Raw genomic sequence first — 17,277 nt, 5'->3', positions numbered from 1 at the left:
TCATGAACACCTACGGCTTCCGCCTCCTTGATTTCACGCCCAACGCCATTCTGTCCATGGCAGTTTTCGCACATTTGTGCGAAAACTTTGTCGGAGTCCACCCCAATGTTGCCCTTTTCCGCCACTTCTCATACCTCGGGTAGAGAGAGGAGAGCCGCTTGCCGGAGGGATAGCCTGGATCTCGAGAGTCGGCAAGAAGGAGGCGTACTTGGAGGGTGAGCTCCGCAGCAAGTGGGAGGAGTGGAGAGCGGAGTGGTGCTGGATCGTCGAGGAGAATCCGCAGCCCTTCACCGCCGTGCGCTAAGCTCCAATAGTGCGCGGCAATGACTGGAGCAACGTGGCCCCGGAAGACGAGAGGCTGAAGATGACCATTACTAGGATCCTTCGCCTCAGGCTTGCCGGGCTCACTGTAGGCGCTATAGGCGCAGATTTCCTCCGCCGCCGCATCGCCCCCCTGCAGGAGAGGGGGAGGCCCGCCTGGGAATTCAAGAACTCGGCGGACATCATGAGGCTGCGGCCGGGCCTCAACTACAACTTCACCGTCTTGGAGCTGGATGCAATACTCCTGGAGTTGTTCAAACGTGATTCCCAGCACCCATTCACGCTGGCGAGGGGTGTCGTTCCATTGCGCAATAATTCTTCGCTTGACCGGATCCGCGCCATGATGCCGTTGTGCAATTCACACGGAATCGTTCCAACTTGGCAAGAGCCTGCGGATGACGTCGTACAAGCGTTCTTCGACAACTTGGAAGAAGTGCCGGTCCATGCTGACGAGGAGAAGAGCCTCACCCGTGACACCACCGACGAGGAGCTGCAGCGCATCGCCACTAGGGCGGAAGAGGTTGAGGCTGCAGCCGCCACGGGCGCATTCGAGTTCACTGTGGAGGAGGCGGAGGCGGCAGAGGCGGCAAACCTCGCCGAGCGCGCGGAGTTTATTGGCGAGGAAGGGACTGCCGGCTCTGAAGCTGAGCCGAGCGAGGCCGGCGAGGAAGAGCCCGAGCCTTTAGAAAGCTTGCTGCAGGCGGAGCCCCCGGCCCCGCCAAGAAGGCGCCTTCGCAGGGCCGTGGACGTAGCGGGGCGGCAGCCGGGTCAACAGCCGCCGAGCCGTGCGACACGCTCTACCGCGGCAAGCAATGTTGCCGCGGGAGCGCCTCACGCAGCAGCGGCAACTGGAGCGGGATCTTCCCGGGCCACCGCCACCGCCCCCGCCAAGCGGGCAAGGGATCCTACTCCTCCGCCTCGCTACACCGGAGGGGAGCCGGACTTCGATCTTTCCGTGCTCAGCTCCGACGAGGAGGAAGAAGAGTAAGTTTCTTTGGTGCTCTTGTAGTTCTTCAATCTTGCTGTTTTTATCTTGTATCTGACTTGCTTCAATCTGGACTCCTTTCTTTTCAGGATGCTGGCCCAGAGAGCGACGAAGAGGGCCAAGGCCGCGGTGATTGTCATCGAAGATGACCCCACCGTGTCAGCAGGGGGTGGGTCCGAGACCACCTTGACGGACCCGGCAACCACTCCTCAAAGTAGCCCCCAGCGTAAGTTCATAGTTAGCTTTCTGCTGTCAGGCGCGCATGAGTGCTTTTTCCTTCGTTGATATCTTGCTTGTTGATTTGTGTAGGAGTAGAGCAGCCATATCAGGAGCGCCCGGAAGCTGGTCCCGAAGTGCCATCTGCTTCGACTATGCCGCCAAGGGAGGAGTTCCCGGTAAGGGAGCGCTCTCCGGCAAGGGGCAGCACCGTCGATCCTGCGGCGGCCGAAACCGCAACTGCAGATCTTGGCACAGGTAATTCACTTGTCCAAAAACTTTCCCTTGGGTTCTTCTTCTTCTAATTTTCTTCTCTTGGATTTTTGATTGATTTTTCTCCCTTCTTCATTCTTCAGACCCATCTGCTACTGAGCCAATGGAGACAGAGGGCGCCGGCGAGGAAGGGGCCGGTGCTGATGAGACCGCCGGCGAGGAGGCCGCCAAGGCTGCCGCAAAAGCCGGCGAGGGGTCGGGCGATCACACTGACGACCCTGAGGCCGCAGGAGCGCCAGGCGCTGCGCCGACCGCCGATCCCTCTGCCGCTGCTGCGGGGCCGGGCTCCGAGGAGCCCCAGCCCGGCGCCTACTTGAAGGCCGGCGACGATATCTTCATCAAGCTACCCTGGGCGTCGAGCTCCAGGGCGCCGGTCGAGGGGGAAACTTTCGATGAGGAAGTGCTCGCCTCCGCTGGACTGTCGTTGGTCGACGCACCCAGCAGTAGCAGTGGCGAGCCTGAGGAGGAGCAGCTGCTGCGGAAAATGCTGTCACTCTACCGCGCACGGCAAGCCAAGCTGGCTTCCCGGGAAGCGCTTGTCGCGAAGGCTGGAGTTGACATGGAGAAGCGCGCGGAGGAGCTCCGGGGCCACAATCAAGAAGCTCTCCGGTCCCTGGCACAGGAGCGGGAGCGACTCGCCGAGGAGCGCACGGCCTTCCTTCTCGAGAAGGCCGAAGCTGAGGAGGAACAAAGGCTGGCCGCCGAGAAGCAGTTCGCGCGAGAAGGCGAATTGGTGCAGCGGAAGGCCAACCTTGACAGCTACAAGGAGGAGCTCGCCGAGCGAGAGCAAGCACTTGGCGGGGCGCTCAAGGAAGCAAAGGACGTTGCTGCAATCGCAGAGGCCGCCAAGAAAGAGCTGGAGGAGAAGGTGGTGCAGCTGGAGGCCAACATCGGGAAGAGCGGCGAGGAGCTTGCCGCGCTCAAGCGTGAGCGTGAGAAGGATGTTGCCGCCCACGGTGAGCTGCAAGATCTTCTCGCTGAGAGGGGCAAGGAGCTCAGCGCCACCAAGGATTCCAATGCAGACCTGGAGTTGAAGCTGGCCACGCTGACGCAGACGCTGGACGCCGCCAAGGAGCGGGAGAAGACCTTGTCGGAGAAGGTCAAGGCTGACAAGGCGCTGCTGGAGAGCATCGCAGTTACCCAGAACTCATTCAGAGATACTATGGAGCACTGGACCGAGGGTCTGGTGAATATTGCCGCAGTCAGCGACGAGGAGCTGGCACAGCTGGGGATGGAGGATTTTGGGTATCCCTCCGACGAGAATCTCCAACCCAGCGCCAAGCTCAGCCTGTTCTTCAAGGGCGTGGCGACGGCACTCCAGCGGCTCCGGGAGAGGATCCCAAAGCAGCTGGCCGACGAGTCCCGCAAAATCTGCGTCGGGGTTCTCCAGAAGGTGCTGATGAAGGTGGCCTTCCGCAATCCAGGCCTCAGCTTCACCAACGTCCTCAAATCCTTGCCGCCAGACGCTGATCGGGACGCACTCAAGGCCCTTATCGCACCCATTGTGGACAAGGTGAGCGAGATCAAGAGGGTTGAGGGCGATCGCGTAGACTAGGCCGCCCATTTCTTCTTTTCCCTTGTCGCTGCTAATCATGTTACGAAAACAGTCTGTTAGAGCTGCGACAAGTTATCTTGTAATATAACTTTATTTCTGTTATCAATTGCTATGTTATTTCCTCTACTAGATTCCTTCCTTTGTATGTTTTTACCCTACGCTTTTAGGGAACTTGTCGGCGCAGGCACCCGAGCCGCGAGCGCTGGGTGCGGAACGTCAGCAGCCTGCTGGCGGCGCTGCTTCCGACAAGAAACCTTGTCGCGACTAGATGTACCACACTTAAGTTGTTGAGCGGACTCGAAACAAAGTAAGGGCGCAACTAGCCACGAGTTGGTTCCTCCGCGCACAGGTTTTCCATACAAAGCAGGGTCGTTCGAGGAAGATAACTCAAAAATTTAAAAACTGATTGCTCAAACTTTGGCAACTTAGCTTTTCTGTCGTTTGCTTCCCGGCAAGGCAAAACTTTGCTTGAACGATGCCTGGTCCATACCACAATCTTCTCCTTCCCCCTGGCAAACTTGTGTGCGAGGGAACCTTCTTTTCCTTTGTTGAAAAGAAGAAAGAAGAGAAAATAATGATATGGAGCCCTTCGGCTCGTTATTGCTTACCGGATGTAGGTGCTGCACAAAGTGTCAGATAACGCATGCAATAAAGAAACTAATGCATGAAATGGACAAGTTGTGCGGAGCACATGGGGTTTTACTTATGCACGGGATCTGCGCCCGGCTTTGTACAAAGGATTACATGCAACAGCGGCAAGACTTGTACAAAAGGTGGTTGCCGGAACGGGTTCCGGCAACCGCGCCCTACGGGAAAAACTTACGAAGATGTTCTATGTTCCAGGAGTTGCTCACCGGAATGCCATCTTCGGTCTCAAGGCGGACAGCGCCGGGCCTTGTGACTCATTTCACCCGATAAGGGCCTTCCCACTTCGGTGTCAACTTGTTGGAATTCTTGGCGGACTGAATGCACCGAAGAACAAGGTCGCCTTCCTCGAAGCTTCTGGCCTTAACTTTGCGGCTACGGTAGCGGCGCAAAGCTTGCTGGTATCGAGCAGCTCATACAGCAGCCTGAAGACGATCTTCCTCAAGGAGCAGCGCGTCGTCTTGTCGCAGCTGTTCTTGCTCAAGCTCATCATAAGTGAGCACTCGAGGCGATCTGTATACGAGTTCCGTGGGGAGAACTGCCTCTGCTCCATAGACTAGAGCGGAAGGCGTCTGGCCAGTGGCTCGATTTGGCATCGTTCTGATCGACCAAAGAACCACCGGCAGCTCCTCGATCCAGTTTCTTCTGCACTTGCGCAGCCTGTCGAAAGTTCTGGTCTTGAGCCCGCGCAGCACTTCAGCATTTTCCCTCTCTACTTGACCGTTGCTTCTCGGATGAGCAACAGAAGCGAAGCAGACCTTGGCGCCAAGGTCTTGGACGTACTGCATGAAGGTGCGGCTCGTGAATTGCGTGCCGTTGTCGGTGATGATCCTGTTAGGGATCCCGAAACGGCAAACAATTGACCTGAAGAACTTGACTGCTGGCTGTGCTGTCACCTTCCTCACTGGCTGCACTTCCGGCCACTTTGTGAACTTGTCGATTGCGACGTACAAGTACTCAAAGCCCCCGACAGCTCGTGGGAAAGGGCCGAGGATATCGAGCCCCCAGACCGAAAATGGCCAGGATAAAGGATCGTCTGGAGATCTTGAGCTGGCTGGTTTATCTGTTTGGAGTGGAACTGGCACGCTTCACACTTGGTTACTTGTGCAGTTGCATCCTGGAGGGCTGTCGGCCAAAACAAACCTTGCTGGAAAGCTTTGCCGGCAAGTGCTCTTGCGCCAATGTGGTGGCCACATATGCCTCCATGTATCTCTGCCAACAGCTTTTGTCCATCTTCCCGGCAAATACACTTCAACTTCACACCGTTGAGTCTTCTTCTGTACAGTATGCTATCGACAAACTGGTACATACTTGACTGCCGGGCTACTTTTTCCGGTTCTTCTTGCTCTTCGGGAAGTTTTCCTGTCTGAAGGAAATGGACAATCTGCTGTGCCCATGCTGGAGCTTGTGGCTCGACAACAAGGACTAAAGGCACATCTGCTGCTGCGGGAACATCCGCTTCTACGGCAAGGACTTGCGGCCCTGCCGGAGCTTGACGTTCCCCGGCAAGCTTGCCGGAGCAAAACTTGTCGGGAGCGTCTGCTTCAACGGAACAAACCATAAGGCTTGCCGGAGCAGACTGCCCCTCAGCATCCTTGGTGTTGATCTTGGGGACTTTCTTGGCGGTGGCTTCGGGGAGCTCTGCCGGAAAGTAGTCACCAGAAACCAACTTCCTCTTCTTGCTTTGTCCAGTTGATGGTGTTACGGATGGTTGAGTCAACTTAAGCACAAAGATCCCTGGTTCCACAGGTAACTTTAGTGCGGCGCACTTTGACAGGCCATCAGCAATGTCATTCTGAGCTCTTGGGATATGCTCCATCTATAGGCCGTCAAAGTGCTCTTCTAGCTTCCTCACTTCATCGACATATGCTTCCATCAATGGACTCTGGTAGTTCTTGTTCACTTGGCGGATGACAAGCTGTGAGTCACCCCTGACAATGAGCTTCTTGATCCCCAGGTCTGCTGCGATTCTGAGACCGGCAAGCAATCCTTCATACTCTGCAGTATTGTTGGTTGCTTGCTCCTTGGGAAAGTGCATCTGGACTACGTACTTGAGGTGCTCTCTGGTGGGTGCGACAAGCAGCACGCCCGCACCGGCGCCTTGCAGCGAGAAGGCACCATCAAAGTACATCAGCCACTCTTTGCTTGCCTCTTTGACGGGGATGCTTGTCTCTGGAATTTCTTAATCTGGTGTTGGCGTCCATTCTGCTATGAATTCTGCCAATCCTCTGCTTTGGATAGTTGAAGTGCTCTCAAATTTGAGGCCAAAGCTTGACAGTTCCAGCGCCCACTCGACAATCCTGCCTGTCGCTTCTGGATTTTGCAGTATCCTCTTCAGCGGAAAATGAGTGACGACTGTGATCTCATGTGCTTGGAAGTAATGGCGCAGCTTTCTCGAGGCCATGAGGAGGCCAAAAAGCAACTTCTGCACACCAGAGTACCTCGATCTAGCCCCCTGTAGAAGGAAACTGACAAAGTAAACTGGACGTTGCACCATTCTCTTCTGCATCTTATCATGCTCCTGCGCAGATCCATCTCTGTCGGGGCCAGAGCTTGTCGGCGAAGCCCCCTGCTTGTCGCTGGATGCATCTGCCGTGGTTGCTGGCTCATCATGTGCCTCCCTCTCCCCACTAACGCAGCACTAACCACTTGATTGGTTGCCGCTATATACAGCAGCAACTTCTCTTGCGGCTTAGGTGCGACAAGTGTTGGAATGGAGGACAGGTATCTCTTCAAGTCTTGCAGCGCAGCCTCCGCCTCCGGAGTCCATTTTATTGGACCTGCCTTTTTCAAAATTTTGAAAAATGGCAGGGCGCGCACAGCAGATCTAGAGATAAACCTGCTGAGAGCAGCCACGCAACCGGCAAGCCTTCGTACATCCTTGACGCGCTTTGGTGTTTCGATCTGCTCAATGGTCTTGATCTTGTCGGGATTGGCTTCAATTCCCCGCTGAGACACGAAGAACCCGAGAAGCTTGCCGGAAGGAACTCCAAACACGCACTTCTCGGGGTTAAGCTTGTGGTTGATCTTGCGCAGATTTGCAAATGTCTCGTCTAAATCTTGAATCAGGGTCGCCCTGTTCTTGCTTTTGACCACTATGTCATCCATGTAGGCTTCCACATTTCTGTGCATCTGCGGCTCAAAAGCGTGGTGGACTACCCTTGCGAATGTTGAACCAGCATTCTTCAAACCGAAAGGCATCCGTACGAAGCAGTACATGCCACACGGGGTGATAAATGCGGTTTTCTCTTCATCCTCTTCTGCCATGAAGATCTGATGGTATCCTAAGTATGCATCAAGAAATGAAAGCAAATCACATCCGGCTGTGGAGTCAACAATCTGGTCAATGCGCGGCAAGGGAAATGGGTCTTTGGGACAAGCTTTATTAACATCAGTGAAGTCAATACAAAGCCTCCTTTTCCCGTTAGCCTTGCGCACGACAACAGGATTGGCCAACCACGTGGGATGGAGCACTCCTCTGACAAGGCCTGCTGCTTCCAACTTCTTGATTTCTTCTGCGATGAATTCTTGGCGCTCCACTGCCTGTTTCCTGACTTTCTGCTTGACGGGCCGCGCATGAGGACAGACGGCAAGGTGGTGCTCAATTACTTTCCTGGGAACACCGGGGATATCAGACAGTTGCCACGCAAACACGTCGACATTCGCCCGCAGGAAAGCAACGAGCGCGCTTTCCTATTTGGGGTCAAGAGTGGCGCTGATGGTGAAGGTACCACCAGTGCCGTCCTCCTTGGCGGACACCTTCTTGGTCTCAGGTGGAGCTTTCATTGCCTTCTTACACTTGCCGGTGGAGCTCGATGGTGCGTCCTCGACGGTAGCGCAGCACTCCGAAGAGGTGCGCTTGCCGGAGTGGGCATCAGAGCTCTTGCCGGACTTGGTCTTCTTCTTCCCCCCGGGAGCTTCAGCGGCAAGTGTCTTGCGTTCTGCTGCGGCTGCTGCTTCCCGGTAGATCTTGTCGGCACAGATAAGAGCATCCTTCTTGTCGCCAGGGACAGAGATGACACTTATCGGGCCTGGCATTTTCAGTACGTTGTACGCATAGTGAGAGGCTGCCATGAACTTGGCGAGTGCCGGACGGCCAAGGATTCCATTGTAAGGTAATGGAAAGTCAGCAACATCAAACATGACCCTCTCAGTCCTGAAGTTCAGCTCGCTGCCAAATGTTACCGGCAACGTGATCTTTCCCTTCGGCTTGCTTCTTCCCGGGTTGATTCCTTGAAATGTACCGGTCTCTTCGAGCTCACTGTCAGGGATCTGGAGTTTCTGGAGCACCGTGGAGGAGATCAGGTTCAAGCCGGCCCCGCCGTCAACTAGCATCTTAGTGACCTTGAGGTTGCGGGTTGTTGGTGAAACCAACATCGGCAAGCACCCGACCGCAGTTATGCGATCAGGGTGGTCCTCAATATCAAAGATGATAGGCATGCTGGACCATTTCAGAGGCTTGCGTGACTCGACGGGTGGTTCTGCTGCATTAACTTCCCGCACCCACTGCTTGAGCTGACGGTGCGAGGTATGCAGAGAAGCACCACCGTCAACGCACAGGACCTCTGTGGCTTTCTGGAACTCCTGCTCATCAGTCTCCTCATCATCCATGTCTTCATCGTCGTCGTCATCTTCATCCTTGTCGCGGCCGCGAGGAGGTCTGTCTCCTTGTCGCTGCTTGGCCTTGCCGCAGCGTCCTCCTCGGCCGGGACGTTTCTTGCCGGATCCCCCAGCACCTTCCTGGGCCTTCTCCTTGTCGCGCCGCTCGTATTCAGCTTTCTGTTGCTCAACAAGCTGCTCGACTTTTCTGCAACTCTAGAGATCATGGACCTTGGTGCGGTGGATCTAGCAATACTGCTTGTTGGTGCCGTCCTGCTTGTCGGCGACCGCCACCTCCGCGGCAACCTCCTTGCCGGAGTCACCAGCTTTGGCTTCCTTGGCGCCACCACCGTTGCCGGACTGCTCAACAACTAGCACCTCTTTGCCTTTCCTCTTCCTATTGTTCCGCCGCCGGTTTTTCCTTGCCGGGGCAGCATCTTCACTGTCAGATCCTCCCGCTCCTACATTCTCTCCGGGGAGTCTCCTCCCTTCCTCAGCACGTGCACACTTGTCGGCCAGTGCATATAACTCACTGACGTCCCTGATCTTGCACATCGCCATTTCCTCCCGCATCCTGCGGTTCCGCATGTTCTGATGGAACGCGCTGATCACCGCGGCAGGGTGGACGTCTGGGATGTTGTGCTGCACACTGCTGAATCTCTGAATGTACTTGCGCAGGGGCTCTCCTTCCTTCTGGGCGAGCAGATGAAGATCACTCTCCTGGCCATGAGGCTTGTGTCCGCCTGTGAAGGCGCCGACAAACTGATGGCACAGATCAGCCCAAGAGGATATGGAGTTGTCTGGCAAGTGCATGAGCCAGGATCTGACGTTGGGCTTGAGCACCAGCGGGAAGTAGTTGGCAAGGATCTTGTCATCCCGTCCCCCGGCAGCCTACACCACAATGGTGTAGATGTTGAGGAACTCCGACGGATGCGTCTTGCCGTCGTACTTCTCCGGTACGTCTGGCTTGAAGTTCTTCGTGCTGGGCCACTGGACTTGCCGCAGCTCACGAGTGAACGCAGGGTAACCTACCGCGTACGGCAGATCGCCTGGTTCCCCTGGCACATGCATGTCAACAGAGGGCCCAGCGCGCTTGTCGGATTGACGTCGCGCTTCTCTTCGGCGCTCGATGCGAGTTCGAGCATCTTCTTGTTGTCGATCATGAAGAACTTGGCGCTGATCGCGACGAGCTCGTGGATCCGACGATGCGGTGGAGTCGCTGTCGAGGTGGATCCGGCGAGTCGGCGATCTTGGCCTTCGGGGCGGTGATTGCATGGTAGTTGCACCTCCACCCGTTTCGTTGCCACCGGCTCGCCCCCGGCAACCCTGCCGCGGCGGCGACGCGCTCGGCCGCCGTGGAGTGTCGCCGTTGGCGTAGCCGATGAGACTCTGAATGGTGGCCCTCCATTCGTCGATCTTGTCCGACATCGGAGGGTAATCCAGGAGCAGTTGAGCTCGCGCCAAAGCTTCTGCTGGAGTGGTGGGTGGCAGTGGCGGACGGCGCAAGGAGCGAGACGTGCTCGGACTTCTAACTATGTTAGAAGGAGCAGTATCCCGTCCAGGCGACCGTGCCCCGCTCGTGCCAGCACGTTGGCGTGCATGCTGGTCTTGAGCGCCCCGAGATCCACCAGCTTGGTCTTGGCCTATCATGCGTATGGCACTGCAAGTGCCATGACGCTGTTGGTCTTGCGCCTCCTGAGAGTGGCGCGGAACATGTACAGTCGCCGAGGTTTGTGCAGCCTTGTCCTTGGACCTGGCAGCATCATAAGCTTCCTCGTCGACGTTCATTCTTCCGCCGGCGTCCATTCCACCACCCGTTTGCTCCAACGGTGGCGGAAGTGACGTGGACGGAGCGGCTGCCGCCGAAGTCTTCTTCTTCGGTGGCGTGTTGATGAAGGGAATGAAGATCTAGCTCGTGTGAACGCCGGATCAGGTTCACACAATCTCGACGCCCGCTACCTGGCGCGCCAAAGATGTCGGGGGAAACTGATCCACGAACACCTATGGGGCCGGCGGACCGGGCCCCTTTCGGTTCGGCGGGGGGCGGAGATCACATGAAGAGCAGATCGAGGCGAAGCACACGAGCAGTTTACCCAGCTTCGGAGCTCTCCGGAGAGATAACACTCCTACTGCTGCTTGTTTGATTATCTTGTGTTCTTGCTCCAGAGAGAGAGCATAGTGTTTTTCTGGGTTACGAATGAGTCGAACCTCCGAACCTCCCGAACCAGTCCAACCGAACCCTCCGAACCTCCCCGAACCCCCTCTACGTTGCGCATGGGCCTCCTTTTATACGCTAAAGGGGTCACCGACAGGTGGCAACGCAGAGAAGGGTACAAATGTAAAAAGCGAGGTGGTTGGTACAGTTACTTGTACAGTGCATCCTACCTAACCCTGACGGCAGGGGACAAGGGCATTAAATGCCCGTCTGAGTCGCCCAAACAGTGCAGAAAAGGACCGTTAGGGGCGCCACCGTTCGCCACGATGGCGATCTTGTCAGCTTCGCATGCCACTGCGCACCGCTGGCTGCACAGCCTCCCGCCACGCGCGCCTGGAGAGGCCCCCAGAGCGACACGTTGGTGGATGCGCTGGAGCGTGGGCACAGAGTGGCCGCCTGCTGCGGCAAGCGCCTTGCCGCTGTTGTTATCTTGTCGGGTCCGGAAGCTTGTCGCTCACCGGGCCTCGAGGTATCTTGGTTGGTCTTCCCGGCAAGCTCCTCTTGCCGGGGCCTTGTTGCCTTGCCGGAGCGCGTGGCGCGTCGCGGCAAGTTCCTTGGAGTGCCTTGGTTGGCCTTTCCGGCAAGCTCCTCTTGCCGGGGCCTTGTTGCCTTGCCGGAGCACGTGGCGCGTCGCGGCAAGTTCCTTGGAGTGCCTTGGTTGGCCTTCCCGGCAAGCTCCTCTTGTCGGGGCCTTGTCTCCTGAGCTTAAATACTTTGTTCTCGAATGGCTCCAAGGGAACCACAGAGGATCTTGGCGTTCGCCCGGCAAGCCTTGCCGCGGGGTGCTGCAACTGCCCGTGCACAAGTTCGGGGTACTAGGGTACCCCTATTCTAGTACACCGACAGTCAGAAAACGGTTCAAAACGCTAGCAACGGGCGATTTGGGTTTTTTGAGACAGCCGACAAGAAAAGTGGTAGGTATCAGTTACAAACAAAAAAATGGTGGTTTTTTGGAACCCTAGCACGAAAAGTGGTAGTTTTATGCTATTTACTCCCCGATTTTGGAAAAGTGTGGGACAAATATGATTACACGTCAAATTTTGTATAGACCTAAATACAATCCTAAGAAAACAATTAAACAGAACCATTTTGAAGGTCTTGATAATTGCCTTCTTTTAGTGTTACTATTTGATAATTACATAGGCGAAGAGAATAATAGAACATGAGTCCTAGAATATCCTAGTACACCGACAGACAGGTGGGCCAACACGCCTAGACTTGCCGGCCGATCCACCCTGTCGTTCAGGCCGGCACGTTGGGGCAGGAAGGTCGTTGAGCCCAACCTTGATCGATTTCCTAGGGAAAACAATACGCACGTAGCTACAACTGGCGCTCTCCCTCGCCACGCCTAGAGAGAGAAAACCAAGGGGAAAAGCAGGAGATGGTCATTGCCTTGGCCATAACGAACTGGGAGAGCGAGAAAAAGAAGAGAGGAAACTGAAGAGCGGCCAGTAGCTGTACGTCTAATCGGCAGGCGGCAGGCCTCGTCGTCGGTCACCTGTGGTGTGGCAGCGCCGGCTCCGGTGGCCGCTGTGAGCAACTGGGCCTTGATCTTGGAACAAAGAGGTCGGCCGTTTGGAGGAATAAGCAGTCAAGCAGGATGGAAGAACAGCCGAATCGGAGGAGGCTGTATCAAGTTTGGAGAGGAAGCAATGTACGTACATGCCGCTCTTCATCTTCCTATATCTCTCTTGTCCAGTACTTTTTGCTGAAAATTAGAAATTAAGATGTCACATTTGCTTCTTGTGTGCTTGAATCTTTTAGCAAAAGAAAATCTAGTGTTCATCATTTTCTGGTCAAATTGATTCAACCGGTCCTCTGTATAAGACAAGAAAGTTTTTGTAGCAGCTGACATATGGACAAGGTGCAAAGGAAAATCTCAAGAAATGATCATAATAAATTATCGACACATTCTGTTACGTAGCTGTTAGCCATTAGACTCCCTACTTATGCATAATAAAAGCATTCGATTCCTACTAGTTTCAACTGACGGACGGCAATTTTACTCCCACCAAAACGATTTCAGAAATTTCTCTGCGGCGGGCGCCTAATCTTCGGTCCGGACGCGGGTTCCCTCTTCCTGTCCACAGTTCTAATCATAGGCCCCTTGGTCGGCCTATGCTGCCAGTGCATCACAAAGATGAACTCCAGCACCTCGGATCAGAAGAAGAATGTCCTTGGCCTGCCGGTCCTCATCGCCACGGTCCTTCTCGGCCTAGCGGTACGTGAGCTTCACAAAATTCAGCAAACCGGAAGCAACACCACAGCTGCTGATTCTTGTCCTTTTATTTTTTTTTGCCAAAGTGCTGATTCTTGTCCTGTTGTATATGCCTGCAGGATTTGGCATTCCTGCTCCTGACGTCGAGCAGGGATCCGGGGATCGTGCCGAGGAACGCGCGTCCTCCCGAGTACGGCGACGAGCAGCAGGTGGTGGACATGACGACGCCGTCGACCGAGTGGGTGAACGCGGCGAGCCCCCACCTCCGCGTGCCCCGCTCCAAGGACGTGGTCGTCAACGGGTGCGTGGTCAAGGTAAAGTACTGCGACACGTGCCTGCTGTACCGCCCGCCCCGCACGTCCCACTGCTCCATCTGCAACAACTGCGTCCAGAAGTTCGACCACCACTGCCCCTGGGTCGGCCAGTGCATCGGCCTGGTCAGTCACCTCATTCATATAGGAGTAACTGCATCATCAATTCTTCTCTCTTTTTTTTTTTGAAACTTCAAGACTTTATTCCTCATATCAGAGACAAATCTTTTACAATAGCTTGAGAAATAAAGTCCGGGATGTAAGCTTCCCAGAATGAGGAAGATCTAATGCTAAAAGAGTGGCTAGCTAAGATATGAGCAGCCTCATTAGCTTCACGAAAACAGTGGGAGTAATCAGCATTTGCAAAGTCAAGAGCAAGCTCTCTGCATTCCAGAATAGTGGCTATATTGTATCCAGTATAATCTTAATTCTGCACTGAGTCCACCACGAAACTGCTATCCGATTCAACTTGAACTTTGCATCCAATCCTGCCGGCTAAATATAAACCGTTACGAATTGCCAGAGTTTCAGCTGCATCAACGCTCGAGTCGAGACCTGAGGAAGATACCAAGTGGCTGCTGCTATAACAGTCCCTCGTTGGTCGCGTGCAATAGCTCCTGTTGCTCCTGACAGAAAATCGGCCTGAAAAGCAGCATCAACATTAACTTTTATCACATCATTTGCCGGCCGCTTCCATATGTGATCCTGCTTCCTCTCTGAATACTTGCTAGAGTATGCTCGTGTAAAATTGGTCGCTAGCACTCGAATTGATATTGCTGCTTTTTCTGCTGTTTGGATCAATTCTTTCGTCAATTCTTCTCTCTTAATTTGCCAACAACGACTCGAGCTGATATATAGATTCTGGTGTCCTTTTGTCGCAGCGGAACTACCGCTTCTTCTTCCTCTTCATCTCCACGTCCACGCTCCTCTGCTTTTACGTCTTCGCCCTGTCGTGGCTCAACATCGCCGCCGAGAGGGAGGAGTACGGCGGCTCACTGCTGAAGTCCATGGGCGGCGAGGTGTTGTCCGTCGTGCTCATCGTCTTCACCTTCGTGTCGGTGTGGTTCGTCGGCGGCCTCACCGTGTTCCACCTCTACCTCATGAGCACCAACCAGACCACGTACGAGAACTTCAGGTACAGGTACGACAAAAAGGAGAATCCCTACAACAGGGGCGCGCTAGCCAACATCGCCGAGGTCTTCTTTACGCGGATGCCGCCCTCGCTCAACCGTTTCCGGTCGTGGGTGTCGGAGGACGACGACGCGTACGGCGGCGGCGGTGGCGGCGTGCTCTCTCCGATGAGCGGCGGGCTCGATCTGGAGATGGGGCGCAAGGGCGTGCACTACAGCCCCGGCGGCATCCCGGCGATCCTTCAGGGGATGGATTACAGCGAGATGGAGAAGATGGACGCTGTGGGTGTGCACGTCAAGGACCGGCAAGCGGCGCCCGAGGCGCCGGACCTGTTCGTAATCTCACCGGCCTGGCAGCACGACGTGGGCTGCGGAGGAGGAGGAGGAGAAGGAGAACGTAGCCCCGCAACTGTACAGGACCAAGATGCTGAGAGGACACTTGTGAGCTCGAATGCAAATTCTCAACGGTGATCATGCGCGAGCTCTTGTTCTTTTCCCTTTTTGGCGGTCAGGCCTACGTCCTGCAATTTCCCTTTCTTTTTTGCCTCGACTGAACTGTAAATTTTATACGTGCAAGCAGCAGCGTTGCACTCGAAAGGGTCCGTAATTTCGCTTAGTTTATTTTTCTGTTCTTCATTTGGAGAATAGCCGGAACTAGGGCATCTTTAAGCTTTTTTTAACATAAGTACAAACACAAGCGTTTATATACACGCGCATACATTCATCTATATGAACGTAGACACGCACACCTTACTCCTATGAGCACTTCTAAAATAATGAGCCGGCATATCATCTTGAGATTTGCAAAGTCACCGTAGGCGCCTCGACGTGAACGTCTCTTCCCATTGAATGTGCATCATCGGAAATTCTGAAATAAATTCAGGAATAAATGCGAACACCAGGATTTAAACCCTGGGGGACTGGGAATACCACAGTCCCTCTAACCATCCATCCACATGTTAGTTCGCGGGCATCTCTAAGGCTAGCACCCAAACCAACACCCTCATTCGTCCATGGATACGTTCGGACGTGACAGTGGAACAATGTGCGGGCGCCAACCACCTAATCTTGTCACCCAAATAAATTCTACTTGTCTGCCCTTCTTCCCCATCTTCCTTCTTTTACGCTAAGTCAAATTTCTTCAATGTTTAACATTTAAAAGCTACTTTTAAAGATAAATTGTGCATAATAAACAAATGAAATAAGGTTAATAATTTGGATCCAACATTGCAAAAAAAAAGCAACTGATGCCGCTACGTAGAATCATTGCTCACTGCCATTTGCATAGCGTGCAATGATGTCGCTTAGCATTTGGCAACCCCACACTGCTGCATCGGCATCCAAGTGGTTGGCTTTGACGTATATGACCTTGGACTCCTCGCACATTGTATGAAGTGCAAGCTTCTTCCTCTTGATACAAGCCTTTCTTGCTTGCATCTCCATGAACAGAGATGGAGCCAGGAATTTGGTATAGGGGGACGTGTCGGTGTCAAAACCGGCAGATCTCGGGTAGGGGGTCCCGAACTATGCGTCTAAAGATCGAAGGTAATAGGAGGCATGGAACACGATGTTTACCCAGGTTCGTGCCCTCTTGATGGAGGTAATACCCTACTTCCTACTTGATTGACTTTAATGAGTACAAGGGTTACAAGAGTTGATCTACCACGAGATTGTAATGGCTAAACCCTAGATGTCTAGCCTATATGATTATGACTGCCTCTACGGACTAAAACCCTCCGGTTTATATAGACACTGGAGGGGGTTAGGGTTTGTACAGAGTCGGTTTACAGAGAAAGGAATCTTCATATCCGAACGCCAAGCTTGTCTTCCACGCCAAGGAGACTCCCATCCAAACACGGGGGGAAGCCTTATATCTTGTATCTTCACGGCCCACTAGTCCGGCCCACGTCACATAGCCCGGACGCCCGGGGACCCCCTAATCTAGGACTCCCTCAGAGCGAGTTCCTCACTTGAGCTCTTACATACTAATGAGCTTCGACCCAGCCAAAAAACATTAAGACCGTGTAGAAGGCCAACACTGAAACCATGTTTTCATTGATGTAAACACTAGAAGAAGACTACCAAATTGTTCTTCTTTTTGCTGGCTATGTCCATGGTGGCTCCTTGTGATGGTGCTTCCCCTAATCCACTTTTTGCTGGCTAAAACAATGATCAGGTTGATAATCATCTTCAACAGTATTAGGTTAGCTCTCTTGGCTAGGTTGCAGATCATTTGCGTTTGCATCACGTTCACATGGCTCACAGCTCGAACCAATTGGCATAAAAATTTATGAATTGATTCATCTCTTTTCATCTTCATGTCTACACAAACACAATTAGAGAATCAAAAAATTTCAAATTAGTTTTCCTTGTATGTAGTTCTATAATGAGATTACAAGACACAAACTCATCTAATCCTAAAAAATAAACTAACCCTTTTCCTTGCTTGGTCGTTGTTGGCCGGCCGGAATGTGCTTGTGGATCTGTGCCACGGCACTTGTCTGTGTGCCTACTAGGCGGAGGTGGTGGTGTCGGCGAGGATTTTCCAATCGCAGGAACTTTGGAAACAAGTGACCAAAGAAAACTACCGTGTACGTGCGTGAGCCTGTGTCCTCTTCCACGGTGCGCTGTTTTCTTTTCTTTTTCTTCTCCTAATATTTTGGCCTTTAACCTACTAAACTACGTGCATATACATGGGCTTTGACCTGCTAATATATACATGGGCTTTCACTACGAGGGGCACAGGGGGGTACGAGACAACCACAAATCATGTGCGTACACACAAAAATATGCTATTAAGGGGCAACGT

The 17,277-nt window shown here is 53.7% G+C and overlaps 1 protein-coding gene across 1 annotated transcript; it reads left to right on the top strand.

The window, feature by feature from the left end:
* Window positions 1-12,259: 12,259 nt before the first annotated feature.
* Window positions 12,260-15,108, top strand: LOC119271521 (probable protein S-acyltransferase 4). Its single transcript, XM_037553321.1, has 4 exons — window positions 12,260-12,463; window positions 12,836-13,030; window positions 13,147-13,464; window positions 14,220-15,108. The coding sequence occupies exons 1-4, from the start codon at window positions 12,410-12,412 to the stop codon at window positions 14,937-14,939; spliced, it is 1,287 nt and encodes a 428-aa protein (XP_037409218.1). The 5' UTR covers window positions 12,260-12,409; the 3' UTR covers window positions 14,940-15,108.
* Window positions 15,109-17,277: the final 2,169 nt, after the last annotated feature.

This window comes from Triticum dicoccoides, chromosome 3A, assembly GCF_002162155.2.
Source record: "Triticum dicoccoides isolate Atlit2015 ecotype Zavitan chromosome 3A, WEW_v2.0, whole genome shotgun sequence".
Taxonomy (NCBI): domain Eukaryota; kingdom Viridiplantae; phylum Streptophyta; class Magnoliopsida; order Poales; family Poaceae; genus Triticum; species Triticum dicoccoides.
Note: the sequence above shows the minus strand (reverse complement) of the source record. Positions and strands in the feature narration are given on the sequence as shown.

Coding starts and splice junctions, on each gene's coding strand:
- LOC119271521 (XM_037553321.1), top strand. CDS start 12,410: ATGGAAGAACAGCCGAATCGGAGGAGGCTGTATCAAGTTTGGAGAGGA. Junction 13,031..13,146: donor CGGTCCTTCTCGGCCTAGCG/GTACGTGAGCTT, acceptor ATATGCCTGCAG/GATTTGGCATTCCTGCTCCT. Junction 13,465..14,219: donor TCGGCCAGTGCATCGGCCTG/GTCAGTCACCTC, acceptor CTTTTGTCGCAG/CGGAACTACCGCTTCTTCTT.